Source organism: Pyxicephalus adspersus, chromosome 5, assembly GCF_032062135.1.
Source record: "Pyxicephalus adspersus chromosome 5, UCB_Pads_2.0, whole genome shotgun sequence".
Taxonomy (NCBI): Eukaryota; Metazoa; Chordata; class Amphibia; order Anura; family Pyxicephalidae; genus Pyxicephalus; species Pyxicephalus adspersus.
Window position 1 is genome coordinate 101410931 of NC_092862.1, and position 20713 is coordinate 101431643.

Genomic DNA, 20713 nt, shown 5'->3' on the forward strand with positions numbered 1-20713 from the left:
TTCACTGTCAGTCATGTGGTTGTTATACAGCTGGCCAAAACATGGCAAGATCAAGTTACATGGCCTGGCATCACTGGAGGGTATTATTGGTGTAAAAATACAACTAGATACATATAAATAACGGTGTATTCTGTTGTGCATTAGGTTTATTATTACACTGTTAGACATCTAATATGTTGTGCAAAATGCTGCATTCATATGTGAATACTACTAGAACATCCTAAGTATATTATTGTTTTCCAACAAGTCTTTCAAAATGCATTTATTGGTTGGCTTTATTTGTAATGGTACTCTGGCAATTATATTGGAATGCTGCTTGAATATCGTGGTTGTTCATGCAGAGCGGGTGGATAAAGACCATTATACTTCTCTCCATGTGGCTTTTTCAATATTTACTCTTCTAGAGTCAATGTTAAAAAGCTAAATTGTATACTGTTTGCCAATAGAAATAAATGTGCAGTGAGCAGTTGCCAGATACAATACAACCCATTAACCCATCACTTCTGGCTTTTCCCAGTGCTAGTATATCATGTACTTTTTCTTCAGTGCTGTTCTTAATAGAGATAGAAATGCTAATACACAATTGTATTTCTGTATTTGTTCTGCCAACAGTAAAACTAATTCTAGTAAACTTTTGTAATCTTTCTAATATGTAACAAAATTCTATGTTTTCTGCCTATCAGCAGCTCTCCAACCTTATGCTGATGTACACTGTGATTCTGCATTGTGTATACCTCACTCCCAGTTGTGATCCCTGGATAGAAAAGCTCATTGTGATTTCTGATTTGTCAAATATGAAGACCGTTTTCACATGCATTGATTGGGCCTGATTTACTAAAAGGTTCCTTTGCTATTCCTTGGTAAAATTTTTTAAATCCTGGGCCAGATTCATCCTAGGTTTACTGGATCACCCAGATTCATCTATGATAGTCTATTTTATCCAGTCTGGGAGAGCCTAATAAATCAGCCCCTTTGTGACTAATAAAAAGATCCTGCTTTAAAAACAATTCTTAAGGTATACCTGACATTTTTTTATCTGCTGTGTAAAATAAGTGACATCCACAGCAGCAATGTTTAAATCCTTTTATAGAGGAAAAGACTTCACCAGCCAGTGCATATTGTGGATTGTATTGGTGCTAAACGCAGTATTTCATATCTAGTAATGTGACACGTGATGTCAGAAATGCCCATAGCCCCTGCTGATCTGACCTGTGTCTTATGTGAATCAAACTTTAATTATCTACGTAAATTTAGAATTGGGAAATCTTTCTTCCTGCAATCTGAGGCTGCTCACATATGGAAATACATTCTAAATATGGAAATATGACTTTAGTGCTCATTCCAGCACAGATAAATCAGGCTAGATGGTGGCATTGGTAACTTTGAAATGTATGTAAGTGTTATGAAATGTAATGTTATTTACTGGGCTATAATGTGATCATAATGAAAGGTCGGCTTTAAAGCTTTTAACTGTATCGAGCCAGGTACTGTATGGGAAATGTGGGAAGATATTTGGTACTCAAGGATATGAACTGAAGTGCCAAATCCACTCAAATACTTCTGAACTGTAATACCTTCTAAATTCTATGATCTTGGCCTGGGGAGACTTCCATATTATTTGAAGAGAATCTACACTCATATATTTTAGGTACACATTGCCTATGTAATGGAGAAGAAGTGCTCTTCTTTTATCTTGGGGGAAAGAAAGCAAATAACTCGCCTTTTCCTTTAAGACCAAATGGCCAGGGGTGTCTGCTTCCACTCAAATACATGATCGTGGTCAGTTTGGTTGAAATCGGCTAAAAGGGACAATGGCCACTCATGGAAGTTGCCTTTTCTGTTTGTAAAGGATTTTGAGGGATCATATTTGTGATCACACTAAGTTGTATACAACAAATGCTTTTTAGAGGAATGAGAAGTTAAAAGATTGATACACAACCAATCCCAGACTTGTGTCACATGCCAGTTCTTTGGCAGTGAAGCTGAACTACGCATTGAATTCCTTTATTGAAAATTGCCTGGCCTTGGTTGTGGAATGGATGCTTCCATTAGGTCCTCTTTTTGGGTGTGCTACACTGCGATGGGCTTTTTAAGTGTTCATTTTAACTACTGACTGTTTACATATATTTACATCCTAAAATGTTTCTGTAGTTACCAACACATAAGTAGCATTACAGGGGTCATAGTAAGCAGGCAATTAGCTGGCAACAGCTGAGATAGACCCAACATAAAGCAAATATGTCGCAGCTGTTTTAAGGTCTTTAGGATAGATGTCCTTTCCCATCAGTGATAATTCAAGAGCATACTGGGCAGAATAGAAGGCGAATGCCTACTTCCCCATGGTCGTTATTTTTCTTAGCAGCCCCTTCAAACATTTTAGATTCTTTACAAATACTACATATTACCAGGTACAAGAAGCCAGACTTTGCAATTTAATGTGCCACCTGTTAAGGCAGCACATTAAAGTAACTGTTGAGGAAAACTAGAATATATGCATTTAGTTTTTTTTATTTCTTCAAATGCATTGCAAATATAGAAGAATAACTGTTGCTGTGTGAGGAATACAGTGTGCACCAACTGGAGACTTCTGCAGAGAGCTCACTGTTTGCACACAAAGGAAGGATCTTTTTCTACAGTATACTAGTATGGGGAAGACTTATCTACTCATCTTGTGGCTGTTTTTCTAACAAACTATAAATCTGTACTTTTTTAGTTTTAAAGCACTTGGAAATTTAGTCTATTTAAATGGAAAGTTTAACCCAGTTTTCATGTTGTAAAATGACTAACCTAAACATTTATTGTGACATTCATAATTATGCTTCTGCCACAGTAATTCATGGGCAATTTCTACCTTATTTTTTTGTAGTTACCTGGGAGTTGGTGGTTTTACAATCAAGACTGTATCAGCTTATGGAGCACTAAGCCAAGGTTCCAACACTGCTTCACCCCATGGCAGTTTGCACATCCCCGTGAAACTTGCCAAGCTGGACCCCACAGCTGTGCACCACGACACCTTGGCCGTCACCGTGCCCATTCCTGATGAGAGTGACCATGCAGTCCTAGCCTGTTCCACAGGCATTCATGAAGAACACTATGTAAGCGAAGCTGTGCTTGTTGAAGATGCGTTGGATCCAAGAGAATACAGAGATGCCGGCACCATTACAGGTGCGTTTATTGTTTTCTACAAAGTAGAAACTGTTAACACTGCAGGACATCAGAGATTTTTCTACAATATGCAATGGGCCTGATTTCTTAAAGCCCTCCAAGACTGGAAAGGATACACTTTCATCAGTGAGCTGGGTGACACAGCAAACCTGAAATGGCTCTGATCCAGGACTAAAAACATTTGCTAACAAAAAGCAAATGACTTTTAAGAAATCTATTCCAGGTTTGGTGGATCACCCAGTTTTCACTGATGAAAGTGTATCCTTCCCAGTCTTGGAGAGCTTTAATAAATCAGGCTCAATATCTTGGAAGAAACCATCTAACCAATTCTATTACTCTACTAATCAACATCTTAGGCTAGCTACAGCCCAACACATTAGTTAGTCACTGGTTCAAGCGTAAACGTTAACAATTCACTTCTTGTATTTATTACTATATTATTTAATAATTCACTCCATTTTTATTAGTTATATGTACCATTGAACATTTTGTTTTATCTGTTGCAAAAAACACTTGTTGCTCTTGTCAGGAATGTAGAGGTGTCATATATGTCCTGAATATTTACAGTGTTATTTCAAAAAGTCATCATAGTTCTTATCATGGACTACAGAATGATTTGCTTTTATGTTGTAGAGACCTGAAAAAGTAATCCTACACCGCGCTACACATGCCTTGAGCAACTCGTAACCCTCCCTGTACCTTTTTTAATTAGATGTCACATTGCATTAAACAAGATTTGTATACCTGTGGCATCATAAACACACTCCAATTTCTTTCTCTTTCTGAGCAAAATGGGCTGATGTTCTCTGGAGCCGTACATTACTTCATATGCATCTGAATGTACCTCTTAGAACTCTTTATCTGGAGAATCTTTGGAATTGCAGTTGGACAGTTTTCTGAGCAGTGTCAGGGGAATTCTCCTTTTCTCATGCATTGCTCCATGTCTAGTGTTCATTTTCACCAGCAAACTTTTCAGGCTTTACTTTGTTGGGCAGAACTCGGTGAAGCTGGCCAATGAGCAGTGTAAAGAACCACTTGAAATATATTAGACATCCATGCAGTAAGGATGTTACTGGGTATGCAGTCAAGTTTGCAAAGACAATACATTGTCTGAGTTGAGGGAACTGATCACCATGCAGAACACACAGGCATCTGGTCTCCTGCAGAAAAAAATAGGATGGAAAGATTTGGAGATAAGATTTATGAGGAAAGCTGCTGATAAACTTGGATCAGATAACGTAGGTTAATCAGGTAATATAAATGCTCCATGTATACTGAATGTTAATTTTGCCCAGAGATCAGCTTGGAGTGCTTTCACTGCTTGTTCACAATATGAAATTACTTTTAGTATGCTTCGTGTGGACCCAGGCTCACTTTAAAGAAGTATTGTTTTTAGAACATAAATTCATGTTTCTACTTAACTGAAAGTCCATCCTGCTATAAAACACTGACATTAAACTCATTGTAAATACCCTGATTTAGAGGGCAATAGTCATTAAATCTCCCTAATATACTCCGGTATGCTTTTGAACTGGGAGAGGAAATAGTAACAATGTTTACCTGATGAGCCCTACTACTTAGCCCAGTTCTTTCCATGTAACACTCAGGGGAGGACAGAGCGAAGTAATGGTGTGAAAGCGTTTTCCTTCCCTATTACTGTCCAGTCACAGGCTAGAATAGATCCAGGACCAGGGTCAACTGCATTATTTTCTGCAGCACTCGATATGTAGTGTGGTGGACTGTGTACAATCTACAAGGCTGGCTGTGCAAATCATTCCCATATTAGTATTTCAAATGGGCCTCTGAATGTTTATCCTAAGTTTAGCTTTGGTAATATCCCCACTTTCTTTTTAGGTTATAAGGAAGCATTGTCATTAATTGGTTGGTTGGTAAGGTCAAAGTTAAAAATATGGTCTGCATTATTAAGAACCTTTTCAGTCTCTAAGTTGTTAAAAGCCCAGTAAACTATAGGAGAAGAGGCAGTATACCTTTTTCCTTCAGTGGTCCATGATTCCTATCCTTCCTCCATTCTGGACCAGAATCTTCTGTCTCTCTTTTCAGTATTTGACACTTTCTGGTAATGTCCACTGCTATGTACTGGGGTTTCTTTCTCCAACCAATCAATGATAAAGAAATTGACACAGGCCATTTTGTATAGATAAATATACTACATGCCTTCTTGCAAGGGATCAATCTTTTGGTTCATTTAGAGACCTTTACTGCGTGATTCAGCAAATGAAGGATGGATTTTTATACATTTAAATAGGAGATAATGGCATTGGCGGTAGAAAAATCCAGACGTATACATTATTATAGACTAAAGCATTCTTTTTTCCGGATCACCCCCAAAATGATCCAACCCAGATTGGCCCAAACACCTGCCCTGTTTTGTCCACATTTTGACCAACCTGACTTTTCAGGGGACCATCTCACCAACATAGGAATAGTTACATTTGGTACATTTGGAATGTGATCTCAATTAGCAATCAGACATTGGAATTCTCAGCAAGGGTGACTATGCAAACCTTAACCTTTGAGAACGTGCTATGCTTAGAGTTGGGGCACAAACTGAGAAGAACATAGTTTATGTAGCTGACCTTGTCTTTAAAACATTTGCATGTGAATAATTTATTATTAGATTAGCTGAGTAGGTCACAGAGCAATACCAAAACTAAAGCTTTTTTATTGTCCTTGTAGACCTAATACAACTGTTAAAACTAATACTAATAGCAAACTTCAAATACCTCCTACCCATAGAAAATAAGACAACGCTGCCATCCAGTGGTTGTTCTGAATTACGCCTACTGGATCTATTGTGCTTCTGTTCTTTTTCTTTATTTGGTATTAATATTATTTGAATTGGTTTAGGTGACACCATAGCCTGATGATTTGGAGTGTAACTATTGCATTTACTTAGTTATACATCAAAACACTTTATATCATACAAATCCCCATCTATTTAACAACGTGTACCTTCCTTATATACCCCTTCATAGGATTTAGAGTTGAAGTAACAAAGCAACTTTATGTCTCACAGCCAATATACAGCATTAGTCAGTACTATAGGCAAGGGTCCGACAATCTGGCATATGCAGGGTTCACTTTATTACTAGAAGAGTATGTATCTTCTACTTAATTTCTCAGGATTTCCCTGCCAAACATTCTATCTGTAAATCCTCCCTATTTTTTGCCCAACTCCTGAATAATCATTTTGTGGACTTATCTTTTAATGTTAGTGGTAGGCTGGATCATATATATGAATAATTTTATTATTATTTTGAATTGCTCTTTAAACATGGGGCTCCTCCCCATGCCCTTCTACATTACAGTGCTTGGTGTCTAAGTGGCCAATCAAAATGCTTAAATGGTGTCATGTAAAAGCACAGAGAAGAGAGTTGGCATGCGCTATCTAAGGTGACGTATCTGAAAATTTAAAGTGAAAATGTCAAAATAATCACTAATCTGATCAGACATCAGAATAAAGCTGTTAAACCCATTGCATGGCCATCTAGAAGCATTGAAAAAGATTTTATGCAGAAAAAATTATTGTGACACAATTTAGGCAATATAAGCACCTAGTGCGTGCTAAAACTAATAATAATATGCCCTTTTTACTCAGAGGAGTTTCCAGAACAGATACTGACCTTCTCAAAGCCACATAATGGGCACATAGAGCTTTTATGGTATGTTGAGATTGAGGTGTCCTTTCAACTCACTTTGCTTTGTCTTTTAACCAGGCAGTATCCATTCACAGTCATGGAAATTGTACCTTGAAATACAAGTAATATAAGTAATAAGCAACAGCTTCTTTATATTTATCCTAATAGACTTTTCTAACAAATTTTAAAGTAGATTTGGCTCAGTAAATATCCTCGTACAAAAAAAAACCCCAAAACCTATGCCCCATGATTACTTATACCTTAAAAAGTAATTCATTTGACGGGCCGCTGTCATCTATTGAAGATGATCAGTTTTGCTAGACTCCTTTACCCACTGCAGACTCTACCCTTTCTCCTGGAACACTCGGATGTCCAGAAACTTCACTCTGCCTTTGTATCTTTTATATGGCAGGGGAAGACCCCTCGAATAGCCAGGGCAAAATGAATTTGCGCCAAGGAAATCTAGGCATCAACTTACCTGACATACGTATGTACAACCTGTTTTGCCTACTGAGACATGGTAAAGACTGGTGGCAAGGGACATCTCACTACACAGCGGTTAAGCTTGAATCCCTATTGGTTAGGCCTTGGTCTTTATAGGGCCTGTTGAACACCCCCTGTTCTGATGTACCTCGTACTCTTTGAGATAATTTACTATTTAGGGACACTCTACTAGCATGGAGGAGAGAACTTAAAAAGCTATATGGCTGCGAACTTGGGGCTACTTTGGCGACCCCTATCTGTTCCACTCCGGGTTTCACATGAACCAAGCTTATAATGTTAGTTTGAACTAACATTCAAAGAGGTGTTAAGACTTTGGCCCAATGAGGATAATAAATTATTGCCCTTCCACATATTCCGTATCAAATATGCTCTACCCACGCAGCACTTTTTATATTATCTTCAAATGAAGTCTACCTTTTTTGAGAGGCAGGTTGGATGCTCAGACCTGAGACTTCCCCCTTCGGTATCCAGGATCCTGGGAGCCCTGCAATCAAAACACTCAATCTCACATTTTTACCCACTGCTGATGGAACAGGTAACGAGTAAGGAGTGTTCTAAATTGTTTGTTAAACGCTGGGCATCTTATCTGGGTTGTGGGTACTCAGTTACTTTAGATCTGTTAGAGTCCAGTTGGAGAAGTGTACATAAACATATGGTGAGTGAACAATGGAGGGAATTGCAGTTTAAAATCATACATAGGGCTTTTTATGCCTTCAACATGAAAATTAAACAGCAAGGGATATCTGACCCACTTCGTGTCCCAAGTGCCAGTTATCTATGGCTCCCTTAGAACACACCCTATGGGATTTCCCCAATTCTTTGGTGTTTTGGGAATCAATATTTGGATTTATGGCATACTAGGTACCCATCTCCTCATCTAGCCCTGTTTCATACAGATATGCCCCTTGAGACCTGTGACATGGCTGGTTGTATATTAGCACTTACTAAATTTGAACCCCCTTTGTCTCTTGGTGGCTAAAAAAAATATACTTAAACAGTGGCTGGTTCCTGCAGCCCTCTCACTTCCCCAGTTTTTTCAGTATGTTTAATCGCTGATGGTCAAAGATAAGACCGAAACAGTACAACATTTAGACACCCACCCTTGGAGATTCTTCAAATGACTGGATGCAATATCTACAACACACACTCTCATCCACTCGGCTACAAGAGGGTTTTGACCTCTTTAAACATACAACTTGGTATGATCAGAGAATGCTGTCCTCTCATTGACATTGAACCAATGGCAGGTGCTATCATTTACCCGGGTAACATAATCTTAGTGGGAGTTGGCCAACTCTTAGTTGGTCAAGGTAAGTACTTAATACCATATATTAAGTACTTACCTTGACATCAACACTCTCTTGGTACTCCATATATCCAACCATCCACAAGTTATGGGACATTCATTTTCCTAGAATGGTTTATCAGGATGACAGCCCCCCTGGTTATTTGTTTGGTTTATTCCATTCTTTTGTTCTTATTTTGTTATCTAATTTGTTACAGAAATATAAGGAATATGATGTTTATTGCAATACACAATAAACTTGGTAAGGAAACAACTTAACATACACGCTAGAACTAAAAAAAAAAGAAGAAAAAAGGGACAGGAAATGTTGATGACTCTGCAATCAGTTTTTATTTATTGTATAAATCTGCTCATTATTCCGGCTGGCTGCTGGTTATCTGTATGATTGCAAATGACATGATGGTTATTTATTTCTGTTTGTAATTTCCATTTCATGTCGATAAAAAATAAATTAAAGAAAAAAAAGTAATTCATATTTTCAGTAGACACTTTTTTATAAGCTGGTGAAATGGGCTCCCTTTTGGTCTTTTCAGTTTTTACTGGGAGGCAACCTAACATAACTTTCAGAATCATATGAGGGACAGAAAGGAGGAGGCAGATGTAATCGGAGAACAAAAGGTTCACTTATGTGCTGTTAATTCTTTCTAGGTACAGTTATTCAGACAGATTGAGTTACACCACGTCAGATGGCCTTGGCTACAAGGACAGTCCAACACAAGGCTGTTCTGGGTTCCTAAAGCATGTATAGGCACCTTTAGGTGCATTTTTAGTTAGCTGCTGCCCTTGTTTTTCCTGGTGACAAGGTCTCAGTAAACATACAGCTGTCAGCTTTAGGTAGATGCAGGTGGGTTTAGCCCCGTGTGATGTCTTATAATTCATTTATTTTGAAGCTGACATTTTGTAATATGTTGTATGTTGGAACCAACATTTCTGCTATGATATATTCTCAACAAGGTTTTCTCCAGAAGTTTCCAGGGGTTCCTTAAACGTTTGCTGATTTACTTCCAATTAGATGGTGCCTTCATAGTTCTGGTGTCAACTACACATGGCAGAGCCACCTGCATATAACCAAGATTTGTTTTTTTTGCTGTCTGTAAAGATGGGATTTTGTCCAATAATGAACGGGGGGAGTTTCTTCTTACTGGCAATCAATGCAAATAGCATTTTTCATTCATTCAGGGTATTAGAAATAATTTCAGCGGTAATTTTTGTTTCGATAAGATTATTGTAACATGGATTTAGGCTGAATGTTCAAAGTTAGGTTTAGGGCTTGGGTGCTAGACTATTTTTCCCTTGAAAGATTGATGTACACATGCCCATGATTGACCTATGAAAAGAGGAGGATAAGCTTATCCCAATATTTATATACTCATTTGATCACCTCTTGGAAGGCTTGCTGAGGAATTACTCAGCTGAGGTTGGGGAGAATCCACAGGTTTTGAATTATTGCTAGAAGTAGTGATAACCAGCAAATGTGAATAAAAAATTACAATATGTTTATGTTGTTATTTCACCAACTTTACCCAAAACACATTACTAAATTCAGATCGCTTTCCAAGATCCCAGAGAGTTCTCCCTTTTGTTGACCAAGCTACACTGTGGGTGGGAATACAGCCAGGATATCTTCCTGAAAAACAAATGTTGACCTACTTGTGGTTAATTAACTAAACAGATATTACTTGTTTTTTGGTACTGTTTTGATGAGTTTTTAAACCTTTAAATATTCTAATCTTTCACAGGTATTGTAAGTTGTTGAAAGTTGAATTGTCAGGAATGTATTCATCTTGGTTTAAAGACAACATTTACATTCTAACAATGGTTATGTAATAAATGACCATGTGGAGGCACAGAGTCTGTCCGTATTTCCCAATCCTGAACTTTGCCACTTTTAGTTTTCAAGCAAAGCACATTGTCTTTCACCAGAATGCAGAGTTACAGGTACTGTGTTTCTATTTTAGTTTGTTTTTGTGCTGTGTTATAACATCCAACAAGTGGTCTTATAGTATTCGGGTAATTGTGTATTTGATTACACTTAAATTTGTGTGTAGTCCTACATTTAAAAATGTTTTTGAGGAATTCAAAGCTTTACAGGAGTTTTTTTAAGATTGTCATTACTAATATGAACTCGCAGACCTTAGCTCATGGAGTTGTCTGTTTGATTTTGTTTTTGCTTTGTAACTATGGCCTGAATTCATGGCTCAGCCATGGCAGCTGCCATTCCACTTTCCAGCCATTGACATATAAGAATCTGACATCTTCTGTTTGATCTCAGGCAGCACTTTTAATAATAAAGGTTTAAAATATGGTATGGGGTCACTTTCATTTTGTTTAAGCTTCATAGGGGAACTGTGCCAAAAATAAATAAATAAATAAATCATGATTTATACTGATCTTTGTATGGTGTGTTATACATGCAGGTCTACCCCTCTTTTTTTATTTGTGGAAATTTTGTGTTTATAGAAAATATTTCTTAAAATTTTGCTAAACATTTGGATGTTGCTACAGTTTATAATAGATGATGATACCTGATACTGGCATTGTCAGGGGGGGCAGAGAATGTACTTCGGAGTAAAATTGGTTGCAGGGTGTACCTTGATCCTGTCATATACCCTTCATCTGAGGGTTTTTTGCTTCCTTATTTTTTAATGGCTGGAACAGTGGAGGATGTAGTTACTTAGATTGCCCCAAACAAAAAGAAGAAACCTTTCCTTGGCAAAAAAGGTGAACAGTTATATTCACATTTTGGCTGCATGGTGGCTGCCTTTTTCAGAAATGTGAAGCTTTTCCTGGAATTTTAGGAAGTTCTGGCATCAGAAGAGGGCCACGGGAGACTGTGGCATAAGGGAGAACAGGTACAATATGTAGTGGGCTACAAAAATTGCTATTTGGAAAAGGTAAAGGCTAGCTTCCAGGCTATGTGTCTCCAAGTGTTTTATTGTTTACATAGATGTTTTGCCAAGTTTTGACATATGTTTCTGCTCTTAAAAATTTTTATTAGAATTTGGGCACACAGAAAAAAAAAACTTTTATGGGAGGGGTGTAGTAATGGATGTCAATGCACTTTATTTATGGAACCCATCACCGTTAAGAACAATGAAAAATCACTGCACATGTTCCATGGGCAGAAAACATAGAGCACAACTTGGTACATGTTGCAGACCCTTAATGTTCAGGTTTATTTTAACCAAACTGTCTATTCTTATTCTTGAAATATTGGTGGGAGACACAAATGAAAAGGACAGCACTACTCATGTATGCGTATTAGGGATGGATATTTGGGGGGGCTGTTAAATATAATATGAGACAAAAACAAATTTGCCTTGCAGATACAGAATTGAATATAAAATATATGCATTAGATATGTATAGGTATGTAAACCTAATATATACAAAATATTAGTATCATTTTTTCCTATTTTTAATCATTAAAGCATATCTAATACCATTTAATCATTTTGAAAATTTCCTTGTCTTCCTGTAGACAACATAAACAAAACAAAAAAATAAAATAAAACTTCTTAGTGAGGTAATTCTCCTCTTAGACAGTGGTCTTTCAGAAAAGTTTGCCATTTAAATATTTTTCTTATATTCATATTGTAACAACTCCAAAATTTTACTCTTACTTTTTTACTCACTCTGTTTGTCCAGTAGGGGCTGCAATAAAAAAAAAACTTTAGATACATTTTACAATATGCTTTATTTGAATATTGTCGCTGTCTCTTTGCATTTACATTTTATACATGAATGTGTCCATTATGTAATGCACAGTGCTGTACACTGGATGGCACATGAAGCATTGCTTATATACCTTGTATTGGGTTATGTATTGCAGTACAGTCATGTTTAGCTTGGCAGATAACAGCGTTATGCTGAATCCTAGCAACTGTGCTGTATCCCATTATTTGAGAGTTGGCAAAGCAATAAAAGATTATTCCTAAGTGGTTACTATGAGCCTGGCTGCATTTTATCAGTCCAGAGATTCTCTAATAATATAATAAAATATTCTTATTTTTTATATAAATCTTGAATATATTTTTCTTTATTTTCACCTGATAAGCCAGCCAACAACACACCTTCTGTCTTAGGACCCATTTACACATATTCCCTTGCATTTGATTCAGGCATATGTGCAAATGTGCATTGTATGATGTGTCAATGTGTGTTGCATTACGGCAGCATTTTTGGCCTGCAGGAATGAAACGGAAAGGAACATGCAACAGCACAATTCATGATAGTGTGTTACTGTGTCCTATGGTGTGCTGCAACACATGTGTGTCCAAGCATTGTTTTAGTGCATTGGAGTGTCATGTAATTAATACGCAATATTATTCATTATCACAAAACACTGGATCATAAAAGATTTATTTCCTTGCCTGACTTCTACCTTCTCCAGAGGTTTACAATACTTTTGTTAAATGATAGCTACAGTGCTTCTCCAAAGACAATCCCTTACACCGACCCTGGTTTGTTAAACCTCTCCAAGGCTGCAGAGGATACACTTTCATCAGTGAAGCTGGATTATCCAGCAAACCTGGAATGGATGTGGTCCAGGATTGAAAACATTTGCTAACAAATAGCAAATGACTTTTAATGAATTCATTCCAAGTTTGCTGGACCACCCAGCTTCTCTGATGAAAGTGTATCCTCTCTAGCCTTGGAGAGCTTTAATACATCAGGCACACTGTGTCTATAATAGAGCAATGTAGCCACCATTAAATGGCAGCATTGTCAACCTGTGGAGAAAGTGTTTCTTTGTTTTTTTTACACTGTAGGGAGAGATTTTTGTTATATAAATGTAATCTGACCATTGCAAGCACCACCGTGAATGGTAAACAGTTTGTCTTTTTTACTCTTTAACTTGATCTGTTGGAAGAAGTTGAAAAATAACAGATTTATTGGCGAAATCAAGAGGTAATATGGATGGGGGACTGACAGCTAGTGGTAGGCTTCATCATATATGACATTTATGCCCACAGTACTGTCATACAGCAGCTGCCATAGTGAAGGCAGTAGTTGAAAGTTTGCAATTGTTCAGGCAGACTTGTGTTCACTGTACCTTCCCCATCGCATGCCTTTTGCAGCCTGTTCTCGGTGTGCCTGTATTTGCTGTGTAAGATGATCTGACATTAAAGTAGAATGTTTTGCTTCTATTCTTATAATGCTCATTTATCTCTGCCTCTGTAACCAGGGGCACGTATGGCAGAGATGCAACTAATTGAATTCATGGCCAGCATCCAAGCATAGATGGAGTTTTTTTTTCAAAAATTCAGCTTAGCCTTCCATAGTTCCTCTTCCTTCTAAATGGTGCATGAAAACATCATTGTTTGGTATAATGTAACATCTTTGCATGGTGAACATATGGGACGTTATATTGGACATGAACAGTTACTAAAGGATTTGTAAATGGCTATTTTTTGTTTTTGAAGAATTTGCATTTTTGTAACAATGTAAAAAAAAAAAGCAGCTTTAGTAATAATACTAATTAAAGTTTATATAATCCTGTGTAGGACAACTTGTTTTTTTCTTGATATTTATTCATATTTTGGATATTTTATGTTTGAGGCCTTGTCTGTAACCATGGAAACAGCAGACAAGATGTCAGGTAATGAGAGATTGAGAGTCTCCTATTTTATTTAATGTCCCAAAACTCGTTACCACCTTTCCTCCTCAGAGATGGCTCGCAAGCATGCATATACCAAGGCTTTAGGTTAAAGAGAACCAGTCTTGATTCCAGCGTTGTTTCATCAAATTTTGGTGGTCCTATGTTTAAGGCCTTGTGTAGCCCTGTGTCTGTAACCATGGAAACAGCAGGATGCTGTTTAATGGAAGACAGGAGAATCTCTTTATGTGTCACTTAAAGTAACACCAAACTTATCTTGGCAGCATAAAGACCCTGAGTTTAAAGAGAACTAAACTTGTTTAGTCTTTTGTTAGAATCTTAATAATTTGTCCTAAATGGTTATAAATAAGCAAGCTTACCTCTAAGCTGTGTATTGTATTTACCGCCTTTTTTCTGTACTACATTTTTTCGAAAATACTTTTGGAGCCACAAGCTTTATATAATTTATAAAGGAGCTGTATGAATTCACTACAGCCATACTTTGGTTTTAGGGAAGAAAAACAACAAACAAAGAATATATATATATTTTTACACTAATGTGAATTGTTTCCTGTTAGCTGCCATTGTGCCCTCTACAGATCAGGCTGCCTCTCATGTCTGGATCTGCTTTCCTATGTATTTACACCCAAAACCGCTTGCAAAAATACTTTAATTAAATAAACTTTTTTCACTTTTTTAAATATTATTACAGGCGTTTTGAAAACATTTGTAATCGTTTGTGGTTACAAACTGATGAGATCCTACACCTGTCAATCTGTTCTCTCCTCTTACCACCATGCTTCTTGCATTTTAGCATACCTGGTTGGATCTTTGGTCTTCTTCCTCTCTCTCCCTCTTAAATATGCCAGAGTTAAATTTGAAGGCTTATTGGTTTCTACACACTGAGTGTGGCAGCAAACACATATATAAAAGAAAGGTTGGTGCTGATTTGTTCTTTATGTAGGGGTAGCAAATTTATCCCTACATGCTTTTCCTGGAAAGCTAGCAAAGCAACATCCCGCGGCACACATTGGCATTCATGAAGGTCAGGTCAGGGGTTAGCTGTAGGTGAACATCGTCATCAGACTGAAAGTTTGGTCTCCTGAGTTTCTTAAGGGAAGGTGACAAAACACTTTTTGAAGCTTGTTGAGCAGAATATACTCTGAAGTGTGCTCATGTGGTTTTAACCAATGGTTTTCTGTCCATTTCAGTTAATCACAGATAAAGCTTGGCAAAACTGCCAACAGCAGCCCATCAGCGGGCACCTTAATTGATCTGGCTTCACAAAACTGAAATTAGTTTTGTTGCTGTGTTCTTCAGCTTTTTAAACTTAACATTGTTTCTTTTATTACCTTGTTTAATAAACCTTGAGCAAACCTGAAATGCATTTATGCCCAATCAGTGCCCATGACTACCATCATAATGACACCAATACAATGACACAACTCTTTTCAGTAGTCTTTTGTACAGAACTAATGCCAGCATGGTTAGAAGGACAGAGCAGTGATGTAGAAAACAGATTTACAATTTGTTAAATATTAACAGTTTGAGTTTGTTTAAATATGAACTACAAATACTGTACACTGGGTAGATGAAAAATGGTTACAGCTGGCAAAAACACCAGTCATCCATTTTACACTGACGTTACCTATTAATCACAGGAGATTCTGAAATCACTTGTCATATTATACTCCTGCGGGGACACTGCCATTAGGATGTCTGTATGGGTTTAAATTACTGGAAACACTGCTGTCAATTTGAGGATACAAAGCTTTATTAGTCTCAAAAATGCATGATGGGCTTGGAAAAAATATTGTGACCCTGCCTGTACTTATTCTAGTTGAAACAACCAGCATGCTCAAAGAGTAAATGGCTCTAATGCCGCTGATCCAGATTAATTAAAATTTTAAAGGAAAAAAAAAAGCTACAAAAATCTTACAGCAGGAAAAAAACTCTCCTTATCATCTTAGTTGTAAAAATTTCCTAAATCAACCCTCCGATATTCTTTTTACATGTCCTTGCTCACCATTCTTCTTTTACTTCCTCATTCAGACACTTTAAATCATTAGGAGTAAGAAGAACCTAATTTTTATCTGTTCTCCAGCCCACCTTAGAAAAGATGGTAACTCTGGGAATCCCCCCACAATGCAATCTCTGAGATCATTTACTGTTTAGTTATAGGTGTGACTGTCATGTTGTTGATCTTCTTCTGACCTGCGTCAACCTCCTTCTAGGCTACATGAACCTACTTTGAGATACTTTTACATATCTATTGAATTGTATAGGGAAAGTACCAAGTTCAAGTGTGAACAAAAGCCCATCAACAAATGCATAGGATTAAAATAGATTCTATCATTGCTTTTAAGAATACTTCTAATGTAGGTCTTACCTACCTAGCTAGGCATTTAAAGTGTAGAGAATGTGCAACATTGCATGTGATGGTCATCTTCATATATTATATTATTTTGTATGCATTATATATCTTTTGTAATATAGAGTTTGGCAAATTAGGATTATTTTTATAATTGGCACATTTCTTTTGAAATGAAAATCATGGGGGAGCATTCATTGTAAGTCACTATTATTCTGAAATTGTGTGTAATGCTGTATTTTGTATCATTTGATAATTTGTTTTGAGACTATTTGAATTATTAAAATAAAGAAATACTTGTTTTTTGTTTCTGGCAGCATCTTCTAAACTGTAAGTTAGACATTAGTTTATTTGTTCATGTTTTGTATATTCTGCACAGAGGTCTATTTTATTCAGCAATGCAGACAGACTGCATGGCCTCGGAGAGACTCAGGCAGTGTAATTGGCAGAATGTGAAAGGGCAGCCATTTTTAGTTGATGTGAAGTGGTGGATCAGCAGGGTCCTGCTAGTGATCTGGCTTTGTTTTAGCTATGTTTAGTCAGTAAATTCGTAGCAGCATGTGACAGCCGGCCTGGGCACCAGCAGCGCCCTTTCCATGTGTTGCTTTAGGACGAGCAGCCATCAGGACAGCTGGAGGAAAAATGTGACAGTATGAGAGAGCGACAGGAGGGGAGACGGGGAAACTAAATCCACACACAAAATGAGTATGTAGAACATTACTAATTATATTTTTTAGGAGGTGTTGTAAGGTCATTTGTGGATAGGATTTATCTATAGATGTCAAAACGTTATATAATGGATGGATTGTAGTCTGACAGAGTTGCTTGTTTAGAAACTTTTAAATGTGAGTCCCGTTTCAAGGAAAATCACATAATTGTATGTATGTATGTATGTGTCTCGGTCTGGAATCTGCTGATCACATGGATGACCATATAGGAACCTACCTACTCTTTTACAGTTCATATTAATGTCCTTTTAGGGTTATAGGGTGACGGTGTTCTGTCCCTGCTTCTTAATTGTGTTCCTGCTCTTTCGCACAAGCTTCTGAAAGAGAACATTTCAATATGTATTACACAGGCATGGTCCATTGATAAATCAGAAAATACACCCAAAGAAATGCCCCCCAGCCACCACAGTAGGGTATAAAGACTGAATATGGCTGCATAGATGCCACAGGATATCCGCAGCCCTGAGATTCTACAGAGAATAAACTAAGGAAAAAACAGTTGTGCTTCATTAAACTTTATTCATTTCATTGGGGTTTACATCTGCTTGAAAGGACACCTTTATGATAGTAACAAACATGTTCTATGACAGGAATAGGTTGGAAAAAGCACAAATGTATTTTAAAGACAAATATAATTATTATAGATTCAAGTATGGCATAATCATTAAAAATGTAAATTTCATTAAATGAATATAGAAGGTCTGGAGCAGAATCTGTGTCCAGTATTTCATGCTGTAGTTTTCCTATCAGAAGAGACCTATTTTTATTTCTGCCATGTCATTAGTGCTTTACTGTCATCATGGCACTTCAAGGTTACATTGGGGAATAGTTAGGTTTGACAAGTGAAAATGATCAGTGCCTTGTAACAAAGCAAACTGATAACACGTAAATCTAGAGTGAAAGGAGAAAGTAAATCTGGAGACAACTGTAAAAGAAAAATGTTTAAGCTGGCTACTCCAAGGGTGATTATTTTCTTTAGCTGTTTTGTGGTTGAGCCCTGGGGCTCTTTCCATACTCCCTGAAAAAAGTTGACTAATCCGATGTCCTTCAAGGCAAAGCACAGGTTACTTTATTAAATTATTAAAATGAACTGTGTTAATTGTGACATGGCCCTTTATTTATATATACTTAAAGCATTGTTCACTTCGTTAGAACAACAATTTATGTTAATAATATTATCCAATTTTCCAACCATAGTTATCATATTCTCATATTACCTTTTTTTGTTTATTAAAATAAAATAAATGAATACAAATATTTGCATATGGTTTCAGATTGTTATTTTTTTTTACAAATACATGAAGCTAAGGAAAACACTTTATTTACTATACTAACCTCACACTTTTTCGTTTGAAGAATAGAATGGCAGTACCAACATGCTGCCTTCTGATACCTATGGATTGCTTTTGGTCTTTGTCCCAAGTCCATGATAGTTCCCTCCCATTTCGCCTTTTGCTATTTAACTGTCAAATGCTGTTGCTTCAATACGCACTTCATGCTTGGGAATTAAATAACGGAGTGGATAAGAGCCGGAAGGTGGGAGAAGTCAAATCTACATATAGCCTGGGCCTGGTACCTAATGGGCTCTACAGGACACACGGGTTGAAAATAAAAATTTCTTGCAAACAAACCTTTTATCCAGAAGATGTCATTATGCCACTCCCTACACATAGAGGCTCTGATTTATGAAAGCTCCCTACGGCTGCAGGGAATACACTTTCAGAAGTGAACTGAGTGATCCAGAAAACATGGAATGGATTTTTAAAAATCATTTGCTATTTGCTAGCAAATGTTTTGAATCCTGGACCAGATCCATTCCAGGTTTTCTGGATCACCCAGCTTCACTGATGAAAGTGTATTCTCTCCAGCCTTGGAGAGCTTTCCTAAATCAGCATCAGAGAGTCAGCTGTGGAATCACTGTGGTGATTACCCTATGGAATCACCTCTTCTCCAAAGTCATTTTAGGAACTTGGGTTACTACCTATCAGGGAGAAATTGGACTTGTTTCCAGTGCTATTAATAGGAAACAGATCATAAGCCCTTTAATGTTTCTTAGAGAAGGTAGTGATCCTACCTGGAATACTGCAGGCTAGTGAGGAAGCAAAAGCTTGCTTGCTTGGCAAACAAATGAGCAACTCCATAGAAAAAAAATAAGTTGTCTCTTGGTAGTTCTGCCTTTACCTGCTTTACCCTTATCCCAAGTGCACCTTAATAGGAACTGTGATATCTGAAGAGATGAAACACAGAGCAGGTTAAAAGTAGCCCTTGGAGTGTCATCTACAGTCTGCTTATTGAGGTCAATGAGTTTTTTTCGGACTACACCAGTGTTGTAGAATCTTACTTTTCATATTGAGTGCTAATTAATTGCTGATCTAAAGCCTCTTTGAGACTTATGCTCAAAAACTGCATGGATTTGTAATTAAACACAGCTTAGTCAAGCAGATCCAAGCCTGTGAATGGGAAGTAAAGGAGTGCAAACATAATATTAAGGTCAACCATCTACTCTTGCTGTGTACCTAAATTAAATTTGTAATTGTAAAAAGTTAATCTCAGTCTGGTTTTAGATATACAGCTTTAGATTGTATATGTAACCTGTCAGAAATATATGGGTTCAGAATTGTAAATGACTGAAAGATCTACTTTAGAAGCACTACACCTGGAGTATTGGACTTTATAACAACAAACCATATGATCTGCTTTCTCCCAGATGTGTGCAATAGTACTGACCTTCCGGAAGTTGAAATCATCAGTCTGCTGGAAGAGCAGCTGCCACATTACAAGCTAAGAGCTGACACCATCTATGGGTATGACCACGACGACTGGCTCCAAACACCGCTCATCTCTCCTGATGCCAACATCGACTTGACAACTGAACAAATTGAAGAGACCTTGAAATATTTTCGTAAGTAAATGCACTTTCAATGCACTAGTTTTAAAGTTTGGCTTTAGCTTCCATTCATTTAGGGATTTAGAAATTTTTCTTGTTTCAATGTTGATGTATGTCTTGTGGATGAATCTAATGTATCCAGCCTTTGTTACGTCTTCATTTACATTAAAATGATGATTGGAAATGAGGGCAAATCTTTCCAAATGAGACAAAACAGCAATACCAGCACCTATTTGGATATCAGGTTATTATTTCTGTATAGGGAGATAAAATGTCACAAAGAAGGAGAATGGAATGCTCTTCAGTAGGGACGCTTAACAAAGTTCTAACCCTTCCACTATTCAAGACCATAATTGTCAATACATAGCAGTTTCATATTTGAGTTTTTAGTTTTAGGGACAGTTCTCTTTTCCTGGTCATGCTAAAGTGATTGACTGTATGTTTTGTACTACCGTGTTTCCCCGAAAATAAGACCTACCCCGAAAGTAAGACCTA

The 20713-nt window shown here is 37.1% G+C and overlaps 1 protein-coding gene across 5 annotated transcripts in view; it reads left to right on the top strand.

Moving 5' to 3' along the window:
- Positions 1–2871: 2871 nt before the first annotated feature.
- Positions 2872–20713, top strand: part of TRAK1 (trafficking kinesin protein 1) — a 78072-nt gene continuing 60230 nt past the window's right edge. For 3 of the 5 annotated variants that reach the window (XM_072412278.1, XM_072412280.1, XM_072412282.1), the window contains exons 1-2: positions 17152–17308; positions 20039–20233. In XM_072412278.1, the coding sequence (XP_072268379.1) occupies positions 17305–17308; positions 20039–20233 (199 nt within the window). In that variant the 5' untranslated portion in view covers positions 17152–17304. Of the gene's footprint in view, positions 3166–17151; positions 17309–20038; positions 20234–20713 lie in introns of those variants that run through there. The other 2 variants (XM_072412283.1, XM_072412284.1) reach the window with 2 other exon arrangements.